At 36.1% G+C, this 22,344-nt stretch overlaps 1 protein-coding gene across 1 annotated transcript in view; it reads right to left on the reverse strand.

The window, feature by feature from the left end:
• Positions 1-22,344, reverse strand: part of CUNH8orf34 (chromosome unknown C8orf34 homolog) — a 332,018-nt gene that overhangs the window by 11,238 nt on the left and 298,436 nt on the right. Inside the window, 2 exon segments of the mRNA XM_029222885.1 lie at positions 5,531-5,624; positions 16,463-16,510. Of these exon segments, the coding sequence (XP_029078718.1) occupies positions 5,531-5,624; positions 16,463-16,510 (142 nt within the window).

Below are 22,344 nucleotides of genomic sequence, written 5' to 3' on the forward strand. Positions count from 1 at the left end.
GTTGTGGCCTCTCCCGTTGCGGAGCACAGGCTCCGGACGCACAGGCTCAGCGGCCATGGCTCACGGGCCCAGCCGCTCCGCGGCATGTGGGATCTTCCCGGACTGGGGCACGAACCCGTGTCCCCTGCATCGGCAGGCGGACTCTCAACCACTGCGCCACCAGGGAAGCCCCACACATCTGTTTTTAATAGCTTCTCATGAGACAGAACTTTAAGAAGCAGATATTGTCCAACTTTATAACCTATCATGAAGATAGCATGTTCCCGTTCCTCAAACAAAGAGTAAAACTAGGCTGATAAAATCAAGAAAAATAGGGGAGGAGAAACACTTGTGGAATGCAGGTATAGAGATCTCAAAAAATGTGCTCCTCTGTAAATGCAATGAGAATACAACATGAGCAAGAATCACTGAAATCAACTTTTTCAGAACTCGGGAAATTTATCGAAGGCTTGCAACAATCCATAGAACATTTATTAAAGAAAAGCAGTTGAATCTCAATAGAAACAATGACTATGCAGGGTTTTATTTTACCCAGTATTAATATCCTTCTCTCCTGCTCTGTGGGAGCCTTGAAAATCAGCATTCTCACAATGATGGTAGCTATGAAACAAACAGCCTATGATCCACTAGGGGGGGCAGAACAGGTTTGGAGTTTCCCCAAATATCTAGAGAGTTGTCACTATTTGACCTATATGGAAGCTGCCTGGAAATGCCTCACTTGAATGTGTTTTGTTTGTTTGTTTGTCTGACCTGAATTAGAGCTCACTCAGTGAGATACCCTGTCCATATAACATTTGTCAAAAACAATCAGGGGCTATAGTTGTTTTTTTTTTTTTTGCGGTATGCGGGCCTCTCACTGTTGTGGCCTCTCCCGTTGCGGAGCACAGGCTCCGGACGCGCAGGCTCAGCAGCCATGGCTCACGGACCCAGCCGCTCCGTGGCATGTGGGATCTTCCCGGACCGGGGCACGAACCCGTGTCCCCTGCATTGGCAGGCGGACTCTCAACCACTGGGCCACCAGGGAAACCCAGGGGGCTATAGTTTTATACAGCAGCTTCCTGAGGCAAACAAAAGACTTACCAAAAAAATTTTTTAAAAAATACAGTAAGTGATACATCCATAGGAGGTTTTCAAAAGCTCTGACACAGGCGTGTAGATTTAGAAATGCCACACAGATGTGCAGTGCTTTGCATCTGCTCAGGGAAGACCCGATACGGATCTACCTCTCACCTCTGATTGACTTAGAAGGTCTGTTTAAGCAGAGTTGTAAACTTCTGGAGTGCTCATGGCATGCCTCAATACTTTGTCCAGCCATTAGCTAACAACTAAGCTACTGAGCAAAGACTTCAGCAGCTGTGTACAACAAATTATATAGACTTTACAGAATTAGTTTAGGAAAGTTAGTAAACAACATGTAGCAATAACAATAAGAAAAAACAGCAGCAACAACAAACCCTGGAGGGTGGGGATGGTCCAATCTCCAGAGTGGCCACATTATATTATATTCAATGTACAGTTTTCAACAACAACAAAATGACATGATTTATAAATCATGATATCACAATAGACGTGAAAGTATGGCCCATAAATGGGGGGAAAAAGGCAGTCAAAAGAAATTCTCCCTGAGGAAGCCCAGACGACGGAATCTCTAGACAAAGACTTTTAATCAACTACTAGAAATATAGTCAAAGAACTAAAGGAAATCATGTAAAATAGATTAAAGTATAAGAATAAGCTCTCACCAAATGGAGACTACGACAAAGAGATACAAATTATAAAAGGAAAAAAAATAGAAATTCTGGAATTAAAATGAAAAATTCCCTAGAGGGGCTCATCAACAGATTTGAGCTGGCATAAGAAAAAGTCAAAGAGATTAAGATAGGTCAATCCAAATCCAGCCTGAGGAACACAAACACACACACACACACACACACACACACACACACACACAGAGACAGAAAAGAAAAATGAACAGTTCCTCAGAGGCCCTGTGGGACACCAGCAAGCATACCAAATACAATGTTACTGAATATTACTCAGCCATAAAAAGAAACGAAATTGAGCTATTTGTAATGAGGTGGATAGACCTAGAGTCTGTCATACAGAGTGAAGTAAGTCAGAAAGAGAAAGACAAATACCATATGCTAACACATATATATGGAATTTTAGAAAAAAAATGTCATGAAGAACCTAGGGGTAAGACAGGAATAAAGACACAGACCTACTAGAGAACGGACTTGAGGATACGGGGATGGGGAAGGGTGAGCTGTGACAAAGCGAGAGAGAGGCATGGACATATATACACTACCAAACGTAAAATAGATAGCTAGTGGGAAGCAGCGCATAGCACAGGGAGATCAGCTCGGTGCTTTGTGACCGCCTGGAGGGATGGGATAGGGAGGGTGCGAGGGAGGGAGATGCAAGAGGGAAGAGATATGGGAACATATGTATAACTGATTCACTTTGTTATAAAGCAGAAACTAACGCACCATTGTAAAGCAATTATACTCCAATAAAGATGTAAAAACAAACAAACAACAAAAAAAAACACACTCCTGACGTGAGTGTTTTAAATTTGTGATGTAGACTTTTATGCTAAAATCAGAGTAGATAAAAAGTCTATTTAAGCGTTCTGTTTATCTTGTTTATAATAAAAGTGTTTAAAGCTTCCCATTGAATTATTCAAGACATCTTTTCCTAAATGGTGCTTTTATAAAACTTACTTGTACTAAGTCTTATTTTACAATGAAACAATAAGAAGTATGCACAACTACAAAGATCCTAACATTATCTGGAAACTTTCCACCATGATAATTTTGTCTCAGGAGAAATCTGAAAATTCCATAAAATTACCTACGTATAATTTATAGAAAGCTGAGTCAAGAAACAGGTGTTACCATTGGAATGATGAATCTTGTCCTTTTCCTCACTCATAAATTTCTAATATATGAGCCTCTACACTATAAATCAGATGCTGGGTTCACATAGACTTATGTCATTTATTTTCTTTCACTGAGAAAATAAAGAGGTAGATGATCTATACATATCTTGCCAGCTGTTCCACAAAACTCATACATTGAATACAAGTATCGGAACCTCAGTGGCTCCATCTTACGCTTGTTCTAGTACTTGAATGTTAGAAGCCGCTCTTGAAGAGTATTTGCATCTCTATGTACTATGAGTTTGGCTGCACTGCTAGCCAGCATTCCATTTCCTGATGGTTCCTATTACCACCTAATTATTTTTAAACCCTGATTTTATTTCAAACAGTTTACCATTGTCAAGGGTCACCTCCAAGTATGACATTACTGAAATCAAATATTTTTGGTTCTAGGTCTATGGTTAGGAGAGTTTAAGAATGACCTTCTTCAGAGTGACTGACAGACCATATGGCAAAATCTATGGCTAAACTATAAATCCAAAATTAAAATTTTAATAAAGCTATAAATAATTTTTATGACAATTATTCAGTCACAGTTATTATTCATTTTATTTGTTTCATATTTATAACTGTCCTGATAAACAAGTTAGAAAGTACCCAAGAAACCTATACATTCACTCATCTATTAAATTTTCAGATATTTATTGAGGTCTTATTATATAGCTAAATAAGATGAAGGAAACAGATTCCTTCCCTCAAAGAGTTTGCACCCTAATAGAAAAGAAGATGATTTCAACTTATCAACAAAATCTTGTGAAAGTATATGGCAGAAAGGCAATATGATTAGAGGACAAGGGTTGAAGAAAGCTCTGGGGGTTTTCAATCTCCTTTGCATTAGTAAGCTGTTTTCCAGACTTAATACTGATGGAGACATATGGATTTCAGGGAAAGTAAGTAAGTCTGAATTTGGACTTGGATTAAATATACTTCTGATTATTTTCTTGATTTTAGTTTTTAGTTCATTAAAAGTTATATAGCACATTCATAGAATTAATACCCTGTGCATCCTGTAATGGTGTTGTTTACCTGGTCATGCCCACTTTGGGCACCTGGATGTTGAATCTGAGAGAGTACAGCTAGCCCAATTATATATATTGTCTTTATATAATACACACATGCGTGCACGCACGCACACACATATACACACACATTCGCTTGAAGGATTTATTTATGAAGACCTCAAAAGAATTTGATGAAAATTATTAAATCCAAACTCTAGAATGAGAGCTTATGTATGTGTAAATGTGTGGGGACTAGGAGGTATAAATGTGCTTGCGTTTGTTTTCATAAAAGTTCCGGGCCACTCGTAATTCTTTCAGATTTAGGGGATGCTCTTCTTTGTACCCTATGCTGCTCCTTTCCTAGGCTATTTTACTTAGGATCACTTGCATTAAAGATCTTCCAAACTACTCTGTAATACATGCTTGAAGTACAGTCTACTTTCTGAGTCTTCATCAGTTGTTTTCTATAGAAGGTGTTTCCCTCCATTAGAATCTGTACAATGTCACTAATTTATTCACTGCATTTCGAATGTGTCAGCTGAGTGACACTGGGGCTGTCTCCTCCTCTCACCTGAGCACCTGCCTCTTAGGTCCCTCTCCTGGCTGTGCTCCCTCTGGCCACATAAGCCTGCAGTTATGGAAGTGGGATAAGGATCTTTATAAATGCCTTTTAACCTGGAAAAGTAATTTCCTGGATCTCCCTGGGTACAGAGTCATGATGCTACCTGTGTAATATATCAGGTATCTCTGATGACTACAGTTCAGGGGAATAGTTAATTAATTGCTTCACTCCAATTATCATGAGTGCTACATTACTACTTACAATTTTTATTTGTCTCTGCAGGCTACCACTGGTAAAGAAAAAAAAGTAAGATTCTGATATCTTATTATTTTAAAAATTGATGTTTTTCCTCTATGATCCAGACACTAACTTCTCACCTTCATGCTGAACCCATCTGTCTGACAATGTCAGTAACCCCTGGAGAGCATGCACTGAGTCATGCCAAATTATAGTAATTCATTCTTGTTATGATTATAATCCAATGACTTAAATCAGGAGCTGTATATTCTCTTTGTCTTAACTACTATTATAAAATTAATTTGTTTTGTGAATTTAGAACAGTTCTACATACATAAATTTATCCATATAACCAATAATGATAATTTCAAAAATAATAACAAGCCAATCCTACCATACTTTGAAACGTTTTAATAATCACAAGTTATCACTGTATATATGATATGATATATGATATAAATATAGAGTTATATGATATAAATCTACAGCATTAGTAGACGATTCACATTCCAAATGGATATTTTATGTTGGTCTTCAGAAATAATAATTCCTTCTTTTAACATACTACACTGCTTTTCAGAAAGTTAAGTTTATGGGCCTCTGCACCACAATTAAGAGATCAGTGAATCAAGAATTTTAGACCAAAAGTATAGCTTATCTTTACGTGTTCTCCCTAAATAAGTCTGAATTTTTTGCAGACGTCGTTTGATACTGGGAAAGGCATATACCATCATCATGGATGTCCTTTGGTTAAAAGCAATTTGTCAATAAACAGCAGTGTCTACTCACGTTTCTCTTGTTCTGCTTCCACTCCTTCACTTTCTGTGTCACTTGGCAGGATCCACGGTTGATGAACCACCTGCAATTGCTTTAAAGAGTCATCCTGCCAAAGAAAAAGTTTATTTGGATTAAACTCTAGAATGATACTGTGAATACCAATATGGGTGAACACTTCAGTTTCTATGAATTACATGTCAAAAAACCATAACAAGAATTTCCTCACAACAGAGAAGAATTTTAAGCTTAAATTCATTTTCATTTCATGGACATGTCACAAACTCTGAACTCATTTTTTTTACATTCTCCTTTAAATAAGATTTAATGTCTTAATAAGAAGAAATATCTAGACTATGTTCCTTCCTGAATTAATATTTTTATGGAATCCTTAGCACTCATTCTTGGAAATATAATAATGAAATATTCAATATAAAATTGCACAAAATGTGCCTGTTTGCCATCAAGGTTCCAATTCCCTTAAATGAGATTAAAGATTAGTAGGATTTAGAGAACATTCTCAACTTTACCCTTCAGTATTACTTCATTGCCTCCTTCCTCATATTACTTCCTATTTTTATTAATATATTTCTCAAATACTTCCTTGCTGTTCCATGCCTCTGTCATTGCCCTAAAGCAGACTCTCATCATCCCCCATCCTGACTCTAGTTATAATCGTCTACAAAGTTTTCTAGGATTAAGATTCATACCCTCCCTAATTCTCTCCACCAGTTCCTTGCCAAGTAGAGCTTTTTAAAATGTCACATGATGTATTCATTACCTTGTTCATAAACCCTTGAGTAGTCTTCTCATTATTTCCAGCATAAAATCTCAACTCAAGGCCCTCCATGAGCTATACTTGTCTAGCCTCTGTTCTACCACCACTTCCATCTCCACCCCACCTCGACTGACACTTCCACTCCAGCTTAATTAACTGGTAGCACCTTAATTTTGTCACTCTCTCTAATCCACCTAGATGTTTTCATATGTTATACTTCCTGCCTAGAATGCAGTATATTTATCTGTCTCAGACATTAACACTCTTCCCAAGGCTCAGGTATCATCTCTGTTGCCTTCCCTGACGCTCCAAGACAGATTTACTCCTTTGTGTGCCTATTCATATCTTCTGGCCTCAAAAATAATGTGGAAAGTCCTTTATGCCATGGATAACTTTTTTTACCTATTAATTTCCAGTATCCATTATAATGTCTGGGGAAAAATAGGTACTCACTAACAGGTACACAGTAAACATTTGTGTATGAGGAAGTAAGAAAGAGAAAAAAAGGAGAGGATGAAGGGTAGAAAGGAAGGAGGAAGGAAGGATGGGTCCCTTTGACAATAAAATATAAATAACAATTTTAAATTTATTGAGTCATCATTCAGTAAAATCTTTTCAAGCATAACTTTGAAAATTAAAAACATAAAATCAATATTACCTGTCCATTTACTCTTTTGACCTCTCAATTCATTCATCTTCCCCCTCTTTGAAAGAAAGATCTTTTCCTCCAACTTGAGATATTTTGCTTTATTTTGTTCAGAAAAATACTAACAAGATAAAAATAAAGGCTCACGATCCCGATCTCTAAGAAACATGATACACCAAATATTAAATGTCCACTTTGTTTAAAATAAGTGCTGTATAAGAGAAACAACATATCAGCTATCCCTTGACTGTGATGGTTACCTCTGGATATGTTTAGCCCCAATCTAGAGTTTCAAAAAAGTACAGTTTTCCAGGAGTTACAAAGGGGATTAAGGAGTTGGATAGGTGAAGCACAGGGGATCTTTTAGGGAAGTGATATATTCTGTGTGATGTAATAATTGTAAATACAAGACATTAAGCACTTGTCAAAACCTGTAGAACTTCAGGCCACAGAGTAAACCTTAATGTATGCAAATGAAAAAATCAATTAGGAAGGTGGGATATCCCAGGATAGAAGGCAAAATACTAAAAAAAAGAATCTAAATGAATTACAAATGTAAAAGAACCTCACTGAAGTGGGTTGGGGAATAAGGTGCTGACCTAAGTAACTCTGAAAATGCATGGAGTCTGTAAGATCAGAAGCAGAAGCAAATGTACATAAGCACTGCATTATAGTGGATAAAGTTACGGGCTTATAGGTTAAAAATTCTGAATATATGTGTGTGTGTGTGTGTATATATTCTGGAATTGAACAAAGTAAATGGATGGCAGATGTTGGAAGCCAAGTTTTTCACTCTTGGAGCAGGAGTTTACAGATAAGCAAGGATAGAATGTTCCATGTATAATGTATTGATATTAGAGTTGGAGACATCAGTGTGAACTCATGTTTAGCTTACTATACATACAGATGGCTACACATATAAATATGTGTATATATATATATATATATGGTTACTAATCACACATATATCTTGCTGCTATGGCAGCTTACAGGATTTAGACACAACGACACCCCAATAGCAATGAAAACAACAATCACCCAGATCTTGGTTTCTAATACCCTTTTCTTTTTTTTTTTTTTTTTTTGTGTGGTACGCGGGCCTCTCACTGTTGTGGCCTCTCCCGTCGCGGAGCACAGGCTCCAGACGCGCAGGCTCAGCGGCCATGGCTCACAGGCCCAGCCGCTCCGTGTCCCCTGCACCGGCAGGGGGACTCTCAACCACTGCGCCACCAGGGATGCCCTCTAATACCCTTTTCAATGAAAGAATCAAGACTCTTGGACAAAGGACTGACTCTTAGACCAAGGCAAGAAATATACAAGATACAAGATAATCCTGGAGCATCTTGTGCCAGGAAGCAAAAAAAGTGCTAACACACATACACATACATACACACACACAAAATGATGGGGTATATCAAAGGGCTAAAGGAGCCAACTGAAAAATCTCTCTGTGGCCAAAGCTAGAACAATTTAAGCAACGAAATAAAGTAGCATTGGGTTACTACCCAACATACAAAACAAATGTCTATCAATCCATTCTGATGAAAATAAATGATTGACTAAATCAACAAGTGGGTGAGAATAGACAAATATGCCATGCAGAAGGATTTCAAATAATTTATGTAGATACTTAAGGAAGGAAGCAGAAAATAACTTCCCACATCTTTAGAGTGGGCTGTGTATAGCGACTTTCTTCCAAAGAGTACAATATGGAAAGAGAAAGCAAAAAGAGTAAATTTACAGTGGAGAAAACTGACAAATACTACCTGAAACCAGGTGATTAAGGTCAACATCAACAGCAATAATTCCTATTGATAGTATGTAGCCTTGATAGGATGGGATAAAAATGGAATTTTATCTCTATGGTATTCCTCCTCAAAACACATTATCCAAGTCCAACCATGAGAAAAATATCATACAAACCTCAGTTGAGGGACAATCAACAAAATATGTGACCAGTACTCTTCAAACACAAGGAAATACATATAGTCATCAAACACACGGAAAGTCCGAGGAATGGTCACAACCCAGAATGGCCTAAGGAGATGTAAGTATGAGACGAAATGTGACATTGTAAAGCAACTAAACTTCAATAAAAAATTAATTTAAAAAAAAGAAATGTAATGTGACATTTTAGGTGGCATCTTGGGACAACAAACTCGAATGAAGCATGGATTTAGTAACTAATAATGTATTAATATTCATTAATTGTGACAAATGTACCATACTAATGTAAAGCAATAATAATAGTTGAAACGGCAGGGGAGGTATATAGGAACACTCTGTATTACCTTCAAAATAATTCTGTAAATCTAAAACTGTTCCAACATAAAAGAGTTTATTCAAAAAATTGAAATAAAAAAAATTTAATGAGATTCATTAAAAACTCTTTTAGCATCAGCAGCTCTTGAAAATAGTCTGTTAATCGAATTAAAATTTAAATTCCTACCAAATGACAGATGGTATTTGCAATGAAAAGTCCTTGCCCCAGGGGTCAGGAATCACAGCTTTTTATCCTGGTTAATCTAGGGCATGTCAGTTCCCCTCTTGGGATAGAATGAAGCGTGTGAAGGTGCTGGATTAGATCATCTCTAGGACTTTACAATTAGTAAATTTCTATATCTAGATTCCTTTAGAATGTCAGTAGAATGTGAGAGGAACTAAATGAACTATGGTAGGAAAAGTCAGCAAACGTTAAAGATATTCCATCTTGGAATATACAATTTAGGTATAAATCAGTGTTTATTTTTAGGATTTAACTTTTTTTTTTCAAATTTATCAAGTATTGGATTTGATCTTGTAGGGCTATACTACAGAAGCAGCAGAAATGTGAAAAATCTTAGCTTTAAAATTCCATAACAGTATAAAGAACAGCAGAAGTAAAATTAAAAAAATTTTCATGTAACAGAGAGGGATAATCACATTCCTGCAGTTTTTCAAAAATAGAACATGGAGTCTCTGGTGTTTAAAGAGGAAATATGAAAATGATCTTTTTGGTTTCATAAGGTAAAATCGAATGGCAAAAGTTCTTTGTCTAAAACAGAAAAAAGTTTAAAGTGATCATGAAAAAATGATTTTAATTGAAAAAGTACTTTGATTATTTAGCTTTTTGGCCCAAATCCTAAAATCTGTTTTCGTAAGAAAAGATATGACTAAGAAGTCAATGGTGTTACTTTTTCCCTTAATAGTTCAGAATATTTAGTAATACTACTGATTGGTTTCTGGTCTTAATGGTTTTACTACTGAACAGGCAAGTTATTCTTTGTTTATTGCAACCATTCTTTGTTTATTGCAAATTATATAAAATACAAATGAAACATGAGCTCAGCAAAATATCTAGTTTGGGAAAAACTTTAAAATGTTGAGATGTTGGAATCAGAATCAGAATCATAGAGACAGTACAAATATTGCTATTAATAGATCATTTGAATGTTTTACTTTGGTTTTCCCTTGAATACAGTTAGTAATATAATGCACCTGTTTGCTTCATCAATACCAGCAGGCAGTACTATGTATGTCCAAAGTTCAGCCCATCAGACTTCTTATAATTATTTTTGATGGGGTCAAGGAGCTAAAATCGTGAACATTTTTAAAAACAAGAGTTGACATGTTCCTCTTTGCCAACTTATTCAAAAAATTTTCTACAGGAATATTAAACTCTGTATGAGCACAGTGAAAACTTTCATATTCCCAAGAGCAAGTTCTTTGGATTGCTTTCAGAAGAAATGACATTCATCCTTTTTCTAAAACACTTTCCCCATAAGTATGTAAATGTCCAGGGACCAGGAGTGGTGGGAAATAGTGACATGTATCATATGGAAAACAGTCTCTCGCCCTGTATCAACATATCATTTTATCTGCTAACAGAGTAAGTGCTTTATAAACTTTAGCGGTATTGTTATTCCACGTGGGTAGTTTATTTTTGGATTCTCTAAATGCAATCAATCAGTGATTTATGTCATGTGTGGCCATAGGTTATTCAGGTTATTTAGAGAAAAAAAAATGCTCCTTTGCTCAAACTTTCACCATTGGATAATTTAACTCTGAGGCAACTAAATATTTCTTTCCCTTTGGTTAAGAATGAAAATAACACACCAAACATCAGTTTCCATCTTTCAAAAAGGATTAATCATTTTCATTTCCCTTCTATAACCATGAGATCTATATACAGTAAGTATCCCTGAAGCATGTTGCAAATAAAGCAAAATAAAATTACACCCCACTTTACATACATTTAATAGACTGCAATACTGACAAAGAATTAAGCCTATACTTCTGTTAAAGTTCTCCATATATAATTTACATTCTTAAATTAATAAAGTTTGGAAATAACTTTGTTAATGAAATGGCTAGTATTATCAGGCTGAACTCTGTTAATTTTTTAGTGAATTATACTTCTATAGTTTATTTCTTTTGCATATCATCAAAGGGTAATTAAAACATAAGAACAGGGAAGTAATACATTTGAGAAAATATAAATTGGAACGAATAGGATCTGGGAAAAGAAAAGAAAGGGAGCAATAACCAAGTTATCAGTACAAAAATGTGGTAGATTGTGGAAAATATTACAAAATAAACACAAGCTTCTAAAAAACTTTACCTGACAAATTTGCTACACTACACTACAACTACACTACACATTGGGATTGCCCTCTGATACAAGAAATTTTCACATATTGAGATATAGGAAAGTCATTCTGGCTTATACATGAGTTAACTTGAATTTTATGCTAACTAAAATAGCCTGTTTGCTACTAAACATACGTTGTACATCTGCTTTAATTCTTAGAGAAAAGGATGCATTGACCAAAAGTAAAGAATGTCCATGTTAAAAATAAAGATTAAATGCGTCTCTTCTTGGGATGCCAATGCTGGTCCTCCTTTGATGATAAGACTCCCTGCCCAGGTGTCAAGGCCAAGCTGACTTGCTGTGTACTTGCTGGACTGTTCTTTTGTTTGAAACCTTGAAGAATATAACCCTGACTTGTTTAAGGTTCTCTGTTCTGACAAGATATAAAACTGTGCTGAAAACTCTGCTCCCCCCAAGCAGAGTCTTTTGCGCTAGTCCTCAGTTTGGCTCAAAGAAAACTCTTTTCTAGTCTTTCTTATTGATTGTTTATTGATTATTTTCATGACACCTTCATCTTCTTTCTTAATTCATTCCATTTTGTGGTTTTTCTATACAAGGAAATTGTAGGATGAAGTTGTAAAAGACTTTGAAATTAGCAAAAGATTATTGGGTGCAGTCAATGAAAAACAAATCATTTTTCTAGTAAGCCCTTTTGTTTATCTGATTTTTTTTTTTTTTTTTTTTGGCAGTTCACGGGCCTCTCACTGCTGTGGCCTTTCCCGTTGTGGAGCACAGGCTCCGGACACGCAGGCTCAATGGCCATGGCTCACGGACCCAGCCGCTCCGCGGCATGTGGGATACTCCCGGACCGGGGCACGAACCCGTGTCCCCTGAATCGGCAGGCGGACTCTCAACCACTGCACCACCAGGGAAGCCCTGTTTATCTGATTTTATAAAGTCTCCGAGTCTTTCACTGACTTTGAGCTATTTTACAACTTTGTAATTTATAGAAATGTATAGTAGTGCAAATAATTCTTGTCCATATAAATGCAAATTGCATCTATTTTAATGTAATTGGTTATTAACTTATGGATGTTGATCAGTTTGGCCATTTTTTACATCTGTTTATAACTTCATTTCAGCATTCTTTATTTGACTACACATGTGAGGGTTAGAATTCTCCTTTGAACTGGCTATAACATCTTACTGGTTTCCTCATTCATTAATGACTTAAACAAACCTTGACATGTGTTCATTTTACATCTGTATGAAAGCCATCATGATAAGTTTTTTAAAAATTGCTATCCTTTAACAACATGTATGAATTCTTAATGAATATCGGTGACCAAATGGGGTTTCCGTGCAAAAACCCTTGTTTTCTAGTTTCCTAAGTGGAATAAAACTATAATGCTGAATAATAGTTATTTCCACTTTTAACAAGTAAATCCCTGTGCATGATAAAAAGCAAATTATCTCTTATTTTTATAGGAGAATAATGTCATGCACTCTCTTTCAAAAGTATAGTTGGAACTGCATTACACTAACAATCACAGAATATACCACAGGAGGAAAAGACAGGCCAAAACTGGCGTGAAGAACGATTCTAAGATATTTTGTTACATAGAATTGATCCCCTTTCCAGTTCAGATGGTACAGCTGGCAAAATCAGCCTCAACAGATTTGGAAAGGCCTGCCTGCTCAATGTGCTTCTTTTCCTGTCTGACACCCTCAGAGATTGTGAAGCTGCCGCTTGACACCTTGAGTTAGTTCACACTCCTCTGTGTGTTGCCTTGGCCTTCAGCTAACTTCCTGAAGTTGTGAGGAATGGCTCTAAACTGCTCTTGAAAAAGTTTTAAAAGTCATTAACTTCAGTCTTTAGCTCTTTATAGTTCCTCAATCATTTAAATTGACAATACTTACTTGTTGAATACATATGCAAATTAATACATTTCTCTATTAATTAGTGGATTTTTAACCAGTATACTATGCTGTTTCTCCAGTTATTCCTTTGGGAAATGTGATAGTTTAAATGGATTAGCTTCTCTATAAAATGTATAGTAAGCTTTGTAAGTACTTGATTTTGATAAGTTGTTTTTAATTATATATATTTTTTGAGTGAATATTAATATTATAATTCTAACAGCTAACATTTTTGCGATGTGAAGTTTTTATTCCTACCTTGAGTTAGCAAGTGCCTTACATGTAAAGAACACATAATTAAAAAAAAATTGTTAGAACCATTTTGAGGATTAACTGAAATAAACTATTACAAAATATCTCATTTTTATTTGGTCAAAAATACAAATCCTATCTGAAAAAAATAATACATTAAATATATAGAAAATATAAATAGAAATTTCATTTTAGCTTTACTTTTTGAGGAGACCATATCATCTCCTTAGTTTTGACTTAGGTCTAAACAGAATTGCCTAACATCATGTGGTTATGATTCTGTCTAATTATAAGACTAAATTAAAAAAAAAAAACCAGGGACTTTGATGTGCAAAGAGCTGTTCAAACTTTAGCAAGAAATGTTAAATATAATAAAAATGTAAACTCTATGGTTTATGTGAGTTTTAGTGTGTACTAAATAAAAGCAAATGTTTGCTAGATCACTTTTAACTTCTAACTTCAATGCTTCTAACATTTATAAATACTGTTCCCCATTGTTTGCTGATTCTATTAACAAGAAGAAGGAAGGCAAAAGTGAAATAAGAGTATAAGTGAGAAAAAATAAAACTATCCTTTTATGGCTCACATTCTTAACGTATTTGGACTGCCAGTGGAAAGAGTTAGAACACATATTTCCTAAAGACCAAATGCATTCATGTCTGCAAAAAGAAACCAACTATTGATAAATTAATAGTTCATTAATTAAGATCATGCTTAGTTTTTCTGTAGAGGATAATTGTTTACTGCTTTTAAAAAGAGCTAAAATCTAAATGTCAATCAATATTAGGAAAAAAAATACTATGTGATACTGAACCCCTAGAAAGGAAAGGCTTACCTTGGGCAGCTCAAACATAGTCATAAATTCAAACTGAAAGTCAGTAATGAATCTCAGAAGCTGGAGAGATTACATACCCCAATCAACCAAAAATATTATTTTTGAGAATAAATGAATAAATAAAACTCATAAATTTATTAATAAGAATTTCCCTTTTACCCATGTTATATTTATAAAATTGGGGATTTTCCATGAAGTATGCAGTTACTTTCTAGAAATAGCATTGGAAAGAACACTTCAGGGTAGAGCTTCTCAGACCTTAGGGTGTTTATGAATAACACAGGGATTTTGTTAGAAATGCAAATTTTGATTCTTTGGATCTGGTGTGAATGCTGAGGTTTGGCATTTCTTACAAGCCCCCATTTCTTACCTAGTCAGAGGACCACATTGAGGAGAGATGCCCTGCCAGCACTTCTAGTGAAAAGGCACAAATGCCCAACCTTGTCACATTAAGTATTTACAATTGCTTACAACGTGCATGTTTAGATTGCACGTGTATAATGATGGAGAAAATAAGGATCTTTTCCTTGGATAAGAACCCAAATTAGAATGACTCACTTTTAAAGTTCTATCACGTATGCAGCCCACACCCTGTACCAGCACCTCTTCTTCCAAAGTACTAGACCCATACAGGACACACGACAAAAGGCATTAGGTACCCTTTTTGTGGAGGTGAACTACCACCTCTAGTCCCTAATGGGGAATGCTAGCCAAGGGCTTGGGCAACTACAGAATCCTAAAGGCAGGTTCTATTGGTGTACATATTGAAAATAGTATCTTTCTCTCCTTGGGCAGCATTAACTTCTTGACTGTATTTTTCTCAATTTCGGCATCAAATCCATTACACTGAAATTTAAAATTGGTGCACCAACCCTCCAATTTTTTGCCCCATATATTTTGATTTTCTAACCCGAACTGAGACCATCTACGTAGTTATTTCCTTTCTTTCCTTTTGTTACCCTTTCTCCATTGTGCTTTTGGTAAAACTTCAACCATCTCCAAACAAGCCTGCAAACCAGAGTTTGAGACTTAAAGGGGTGCTATGCACTCTGATTTTCCTCTCCAAGTGATATTTGGAAGCAAGAGTGAGTTTAAGTATGGGTACACTGTTTTGAATAAATGTACGGATTACCTCCTACACTCAGTAGGCCACTCAAAATGGTCTTTTAATGGATTCATGCATGAAAGAATAAAATACTTAGAGAAACAGATTCTGTCTTGCTGAGAAGCAATAGTCAAACCAAATATTTGCTACTTCTATGATATCATCGCCAAACTGTTTTCCGGTTTCCTTCACCTGAAACAGATTCAGATGGCTAATTCAGGACCATTATGGTTTGGCTTCAGACCAAGTTTTATGGAGTCTGTCCACTGGCTTATCTGAGAGTTCCCAAATGCAGTTTGCAGACAGCCCAAAGACACATCCTGAGACACAGAGCACCCCTGGATATCTCCAAAATAAAACCAGGAGTCTAAATGGTTTTGCAACAAAAATCTGCCAGACATTTTTATTGTCAAGATAGCACTTTGCTTAATGGCTTGTACGAATAACATCCTTGATGAGCATTTATCACATGAATGAATCCCAATTTGGTACAGATTATTCTCTCCATAAGAGCAATGATCATATCTTATTTTTTTGTGCATGGCCAATATAAAACATGTGTTTCTCATTTATTAGGATAGCAACAAATGTTTGTGAGTGAAAATATATGATAGCCTTATGTTTATACAGTTTTACCTTCATTTTCAAGATAAATTAATATTTATAGGATCTCCCAACCAAGGAGGAACAAAACACCATTTTGATAACATATTATTTACCGTCTTGTTTTTGAGGGCATGACTGGAAACCCTACAGGCAGATGGAGAAAGCCCAAGTGAGTGTCTCACCCTATATGATAGACTGATTTCAGACCATGTTACAAGACTACCTTAAAACTCACTTCTTCCATGTAGTTTTTCAATGACTGTCCTCCACTGGAGGCTTCTCCCTAGAGGCAAAGAGGAAGAGAGGTTGAAAAAGTCAAGAGAAGGAGAGAGAAAATAGGAAAGAAGATGAGTCATGAAGAGCAGTGAAACCTGGGAGCAACACCAAATCTTTACTGTCCTCCATCATCTCAGTTCGTGCTTAGGGGATTATCAGCTTGGCAAATTCTTACTCTGGAGGAGATAATAATTGTTTCAAGGCAACAATATATCTTTTAGGCGGATTTTAGGTCACATAAACAAATAACCACCTAGTGGAGCTAGGTGGACAGAATGCTAAATGTGTAGTATAAGATTTTCTGTTATTAACTTTATAAATATGCACCTAAAACTAGATTAAGAAAACAGTCATTAATTCTGTCTTTGATAAATCTGTGTGAAGACCTGGCACAGGGACTTAAAAGTACTTATGGAAAAGAGTACAGCTCATTAGCCTGCCCTTTTCCAAATGTTTATATCCAGTCTTCCTCACCTTACTTGTGTGTTATTAGTAAATTCTCCGTTATTTGTGCCTTTTACCAGCATTTCATTGAACACTAGTAATCACTGAGATTTTAAATCACTGAAATTTAAAACATCAAATTAAACAGATATTGCAAACTCATCTAAACATTGGTGGTCAAAATTGTCAAACAGCTTGTCAGTTTGGAAAGGTTATATATATATATAAAAGCAAAGTGATTCCGTTAGAAAAAGATATATTTTTATAATTCATGGGCAGAAACGTTTGGAAATAAATTCTGAGATATGAAATGGTAAATTCTAGGACACCATATGTGTTTAAAAGATAACTAAATAAGTGTGAATAAAGCTTACATTTGTTTCTATAACTTTTCAAAGACCCTCCTTTTTAACGTCTCAAGGCTCTCATAGACATGATCTTATTTGATTGGTTTTTCACTACAATTTGAGGGTAAGGCATCCTCAGGTCAATTCGATCCATAAAGAAATTGAAGGCAGAGCTGCTGACTGAAGTGCTTAAAGCCCAGGAACCAAAAAAGGCATTGCTGGGACTGGATTCAGCCCTGACACTCTTCTACCTTGCTGCAATGAAAATTCTAAAACAAAAAATTAAATTTACTTTAGTTTTTTAAAAAAAAATTGTGATGTATACTCCGAAGCACTTTCAGAGGGTTAAAAAAAAAAAAAAAAAAAAAGCATGCTTTTTCTTCAAAACAAAAATTAAGCTAGGAATAAAGTTCTCGGATTCCTTAGAAATCACAGATGTGGTCATATTTTTTCACAAATCATGGTTTCCACTAGCAAAAAAATTAATATGCTATAGTTTAAATGTTTCCAAATGCTTCCAATCTTGTGGGATTTTTTTCAGCGGATAAGATAGTGAAAGAGATAGGATAGTTATATTTACTTAAACTGAAACATAAACTATTAGAAAATATCAAATCCATATAAATCCTCCAAACTATGAGGGATTTAACTCAAAGCATGCAGACAGGGCTGGAAACTTACTTCAAATAAACTGCTTTTTATAGTTGAACTAACGACGCTATCAGCCCTCATTTGGACAACTGGTCCACAAAGAATGCTGTGGGTTCTTCCAATTTGGCTCTTCTGTGTGACAGAACTAGTCCATTTGTGCCAATAATCCCCTTCGCCTGGGCTGCTAGGGGCAAGAGAATGAGTGGCAAACTGCTTGGAGTAACAGATCTGCTTTCTGGAAGGGCCAGCATCTGAGGGCCAACGGTGAGATGCTGCAGACTAGTCCCTGGGTGCTCGCTGAAGACACTTATTTGTTTCCTTCGCTCTGTAGTGCAGTGGTTTTCCCAAATTGTCTGCATACTTGTAGTCTTATGCCAAGACCTGGTGATGACTGAGGGTTTTCTTGATGAGCAGATATAACTAAAGCACTGTGTGTACTACAGGGCTTCTCGACAGGCTTTCTTTTTCCCACAGTGCCAGGTCTTTTTCAATAACTACACCATAGAAAAGGAGCAACCTACACAACGCTATTTGTTTCAAAGGCCACACAGCTTGGAGTCTGGCTGTGACCACCTTTCATAAATCACTGACATGGGTGGCACTGATGAATGAGGAACACAAAGTAAACGACTCCAGGAGGAAAATACAGAGGAAATGGACCTTTTGCAGAGAGAATTACAAATGAGGCACAGAGCCGAGGGAACAAAGAAAAGAACAAGACATCAGGATCTCTGAGCCTTGGGGTCAGAAGAGATGGCCCCAGCCAAGAGGCTTGATTCAACATGGCTGCCCCAGGTTCCCCATTTCTAACATGGCACTGCTGAAATGCTGATTTTCCCTCCTTCCCCCACAGGTGGTGCTAATGAAATAAAATCCCTTCCAAAGCACAAAGCTATCAACTTCAGTCATCCTTTTCTTAGCTTTAAAGAACTGGCATTTTAAATATCAAGTCATTCTAACAATATAATATTTTGTTAATCATCTGGAAATGAATCAAAAATACCCAAATGCAATTTCCCTTGAAAAACAAAGAGAAGAAAGGGGATAGAAGGGTGGCAGACAGGGGCGTGTGAAGGAGGGAAAGGGCAGAATACATGGAAACTATGCCTTAAAAAAAAAAAAAAAAAAAGAAGAAAAGGAATTTCCTGAAATGTGGTTTCACTTATCATGAATCTTAATATAACCAACAGTTGAGATAAAAATGTTTTGAATGTGAATTACAAAATATAAACTCAGAGAAAGAAAGAAAGAAAAAGAGGCTGATATGATTACTGCTTAACATATGACGTGGGATCACAACTGTCAGAGACGAAGGCTATCGTCACTCCCCTAGTTCTTTTCCAGTTAAGGAAACATTCTCAGTGAGATGGCATATTCTAGAGACTGAGCTAGGACTAGACCCACACTTTCCTGAATCCATCACCATTTTCCACCATACCAGGCTGCTCTTGTTTCAACCAGTATTTCCTGTTCATCTCTTACTAATCTTTAGACAAAATGCGTACAGACTTGCACTTGCATATAGGGTACATTTATTCACTAACATTTTATGTCTAAGACCTCTGGTATTCATTTCCTTCAAAGAAAGTTCCATGAGAACCCTACTTCCACCAGAATGTTCCTTCTTCCCACTTTTTTTTCAAATGAAACTAAACAATAATCCTGATACAGACAACACTCTCTTAAGAAGTACCTGTGGTACTTAGAACCCACAGAAGAATGGAAGCTCCATATGAATGGCCAGGGCATTTCTGAACCTAAGGGACCCATAACACTTTACCCCGTTATTTATTCCACAAGTATTTATTAAGCACCTATTGTGTGCCACATAATTAACTAGGCTTGGGAACAAAGAGGTGAATAAGAACTGATCCCTACCATAAAAAGTTTACCTTGAGAAACTAGATCTACAAGTTATTAGAATACAGAGCAAAAGTTAATTGACACAGGTAAGCCCAAGGTGCCACAGGAAAAAATAGGAGGAAAAGGCACCTACTCTTTCATTTATTTAACAGGCATGTTTTGAGAAATTCTATGTGCTGGGAACTGTTATAGGCATTGGATAGAGATGATGAAGGAGTCAAAGTAGAAGGATTAAAACTTGCAGAAATTATTTTTAAGCTTAGTCCTAAAGACAGTCAATTAGCCAGATGAAGGATCTGAATAAGGAGGAGAACTCATACCAGGCAGAAGGAAAATTCTGTGCAAGGGTCCAGACCCAACAGAGCAAATATATGAAACCACAAGTATTACTATGAAAACCACCAACATACTATGCACTGAAATGTGTATTGCATTTTGAGATATAGAGATATTAACATCGTGTCATTTCCTAATTTTATACTATAATTTCCTGTAATACAGCTGCTAATATAATGGTTACACGTTTTTTGGGTTTTTTGCCATGCCATGTGGCTTGCGGGATCTTAGTTCCCTGACCAAGGATAGAACCCAGGCCCCCTTAAGTAGAAGCACACAGTCCTAATCACTGGACCACCAGGGAATTCCTTGTTGTATTTTCTTTTTTTCTATTATTATTAATTAATTTATTTATAATAAATCTTTATTGGAGTATAATTGCTTCACAATGCTGTGTTAGTTTCTGTTGTACAACAAAGTGAATCAGCCATATACATACACATATCCCCATATCCCAAAGAGAAAAACAAATACTGTTGTGTTTTCTAAGTGCATTATTACACAGGGCTACTGAAATTGTGACAGATGACAGATAGATTGAAGTTCAGCTTTCCAAACTCCAGCAAACTTTATAGGTGGCAACTACTACTGATGTCCAAGAGAATAAGCAGTGATCTATTTCCAATTAGTAAAAAAACTGGGTGCTATAGTTTAGAAAATCAAAATTGTTTTGGAAAGTTCAGAGGTCTTCTAGATCATTGATGTAGTCAATAAATGAATAGTTACACTTGAGTTTTCACACTTACATATATAAACAGATGCTGTTTCTAATTGGCCCCAAAGTCTTTTCATACTGTTGAAAATTTCTTTTCTGAAACTTTGCTCACAATCTCATGAACAATTAGAGCACCAGTGCAGACCATCTTTCTCTGAAAATGACACCTTTACCCAGTAGAGAGGACACTTCACTGCTTTAGCATTGCTAAGGGCTAAAAGACAGTAGCATTTTAAGAGAAGATGTTATGATCTTACTCTACCTTTAAGTTCCACAGCTGCTGTGGGTTACATCTGTACCAGGAATCAGCAACCTAAGGTGTGGTCAGAAGCCAAATTTGCCCTCTCAGAAGGGACAAATAACACTCAATCCCTATGCACATAACCAGCTTTTAAATTAAAATGAGAACAATCAACATTTTTCTTCCAATGTTTTCATGTTAAGCTAAATAGTTTCTTTAGTGATAATGCCCTTGCCTTAGAGATTTACCTTAAAACAATTTAAAAAGGCAGGAGCAATTATGGAACTAATGACTATTACTAATAATGTCAAATTTTAAGGCATTTTAGCGTTCCTTGTTATTTTCTGAAAAGTGGCTATTCAGTTGCCAAAAAAAAAAAAAAAAAAAGCATTTTATTCTTTTCTTTTCTTCCCACGTAAAAAATATGGGAGTGCAATGCCAGTAATGACAGGCTCCCTATTTAGGGGAGTGGTAATTTTTATGAATGGATATTGAATAGGAGAAGGGACAAGATGACAGGGTAGAGCTGTAGGATGGATGGCTAGTGATAATTATTTTTAATTGCAATGACATAAAATAGACTGAGATATATATTATTGGTCAATTGACTTTTAAAAAATCCATATGACCTTGAACTATTCACTGTACCAATAACAGCAAATTGTCAGCCATAAGATCTTGGAAAGTCACAACGTGTCTTCTGAAGGTGGGTTTCCTCATATATAAGGTTGTTTCAGAACCACAGGGTTGTTTCACAATTGGATAGTGAATGTGAAAGAGTGCTTAAAGCTTCAGAGTTATACAACTGTAAAGTGCAGGATTATTATTCTGTAAATGTGTATATCTTCACTGATTCACTCACCTGTTAGCTTTCCTGTCTTCTCCCCTGGCCCCATCACTTAAATCTTCACATGGTCCTTTGTATGCATATCTTTACCAAAACACATATCACACCCTATTACAACCACTGGCTACTTTCTCTGTCTTTCCCATTTAACTCTAAGTTGTTGAAGGGCAAAAATTGTTTTTATTCATTTTTGCTTCCCAAGTCCTGGTACAGGGCTGGGCAATATAGATGAAAACTAAATATTTGAAGAATGAATGAGCAAACAAACAATTTGTAGGTCTTAGCTGGCTCTGTATCTACACAGACACTATAAAATCATAAAGCTTATAAATAATAAGATAAAACAGAGAACTCACTTTTAAAATCATTAAGTAGATAGTATTATTGAATGTGCAAT

This window comes from Monodon monoceros, unplaced genomic scaffold (genome assembly GCF_005190385.1).
Source record: "Monodon monoceros isolate NGI ecotype Baffin Bay Population unplaced genomic scaffold, NGI_Narwhal_1 Super_Scaffold_14, whole genome shotgun sequence".
Lineage (NCBI taxonomy): Eukaryota > Metazoa > Chordata > Mammalia > Artiodactyla > Monodontidae > Monodon > Monodon monoceros.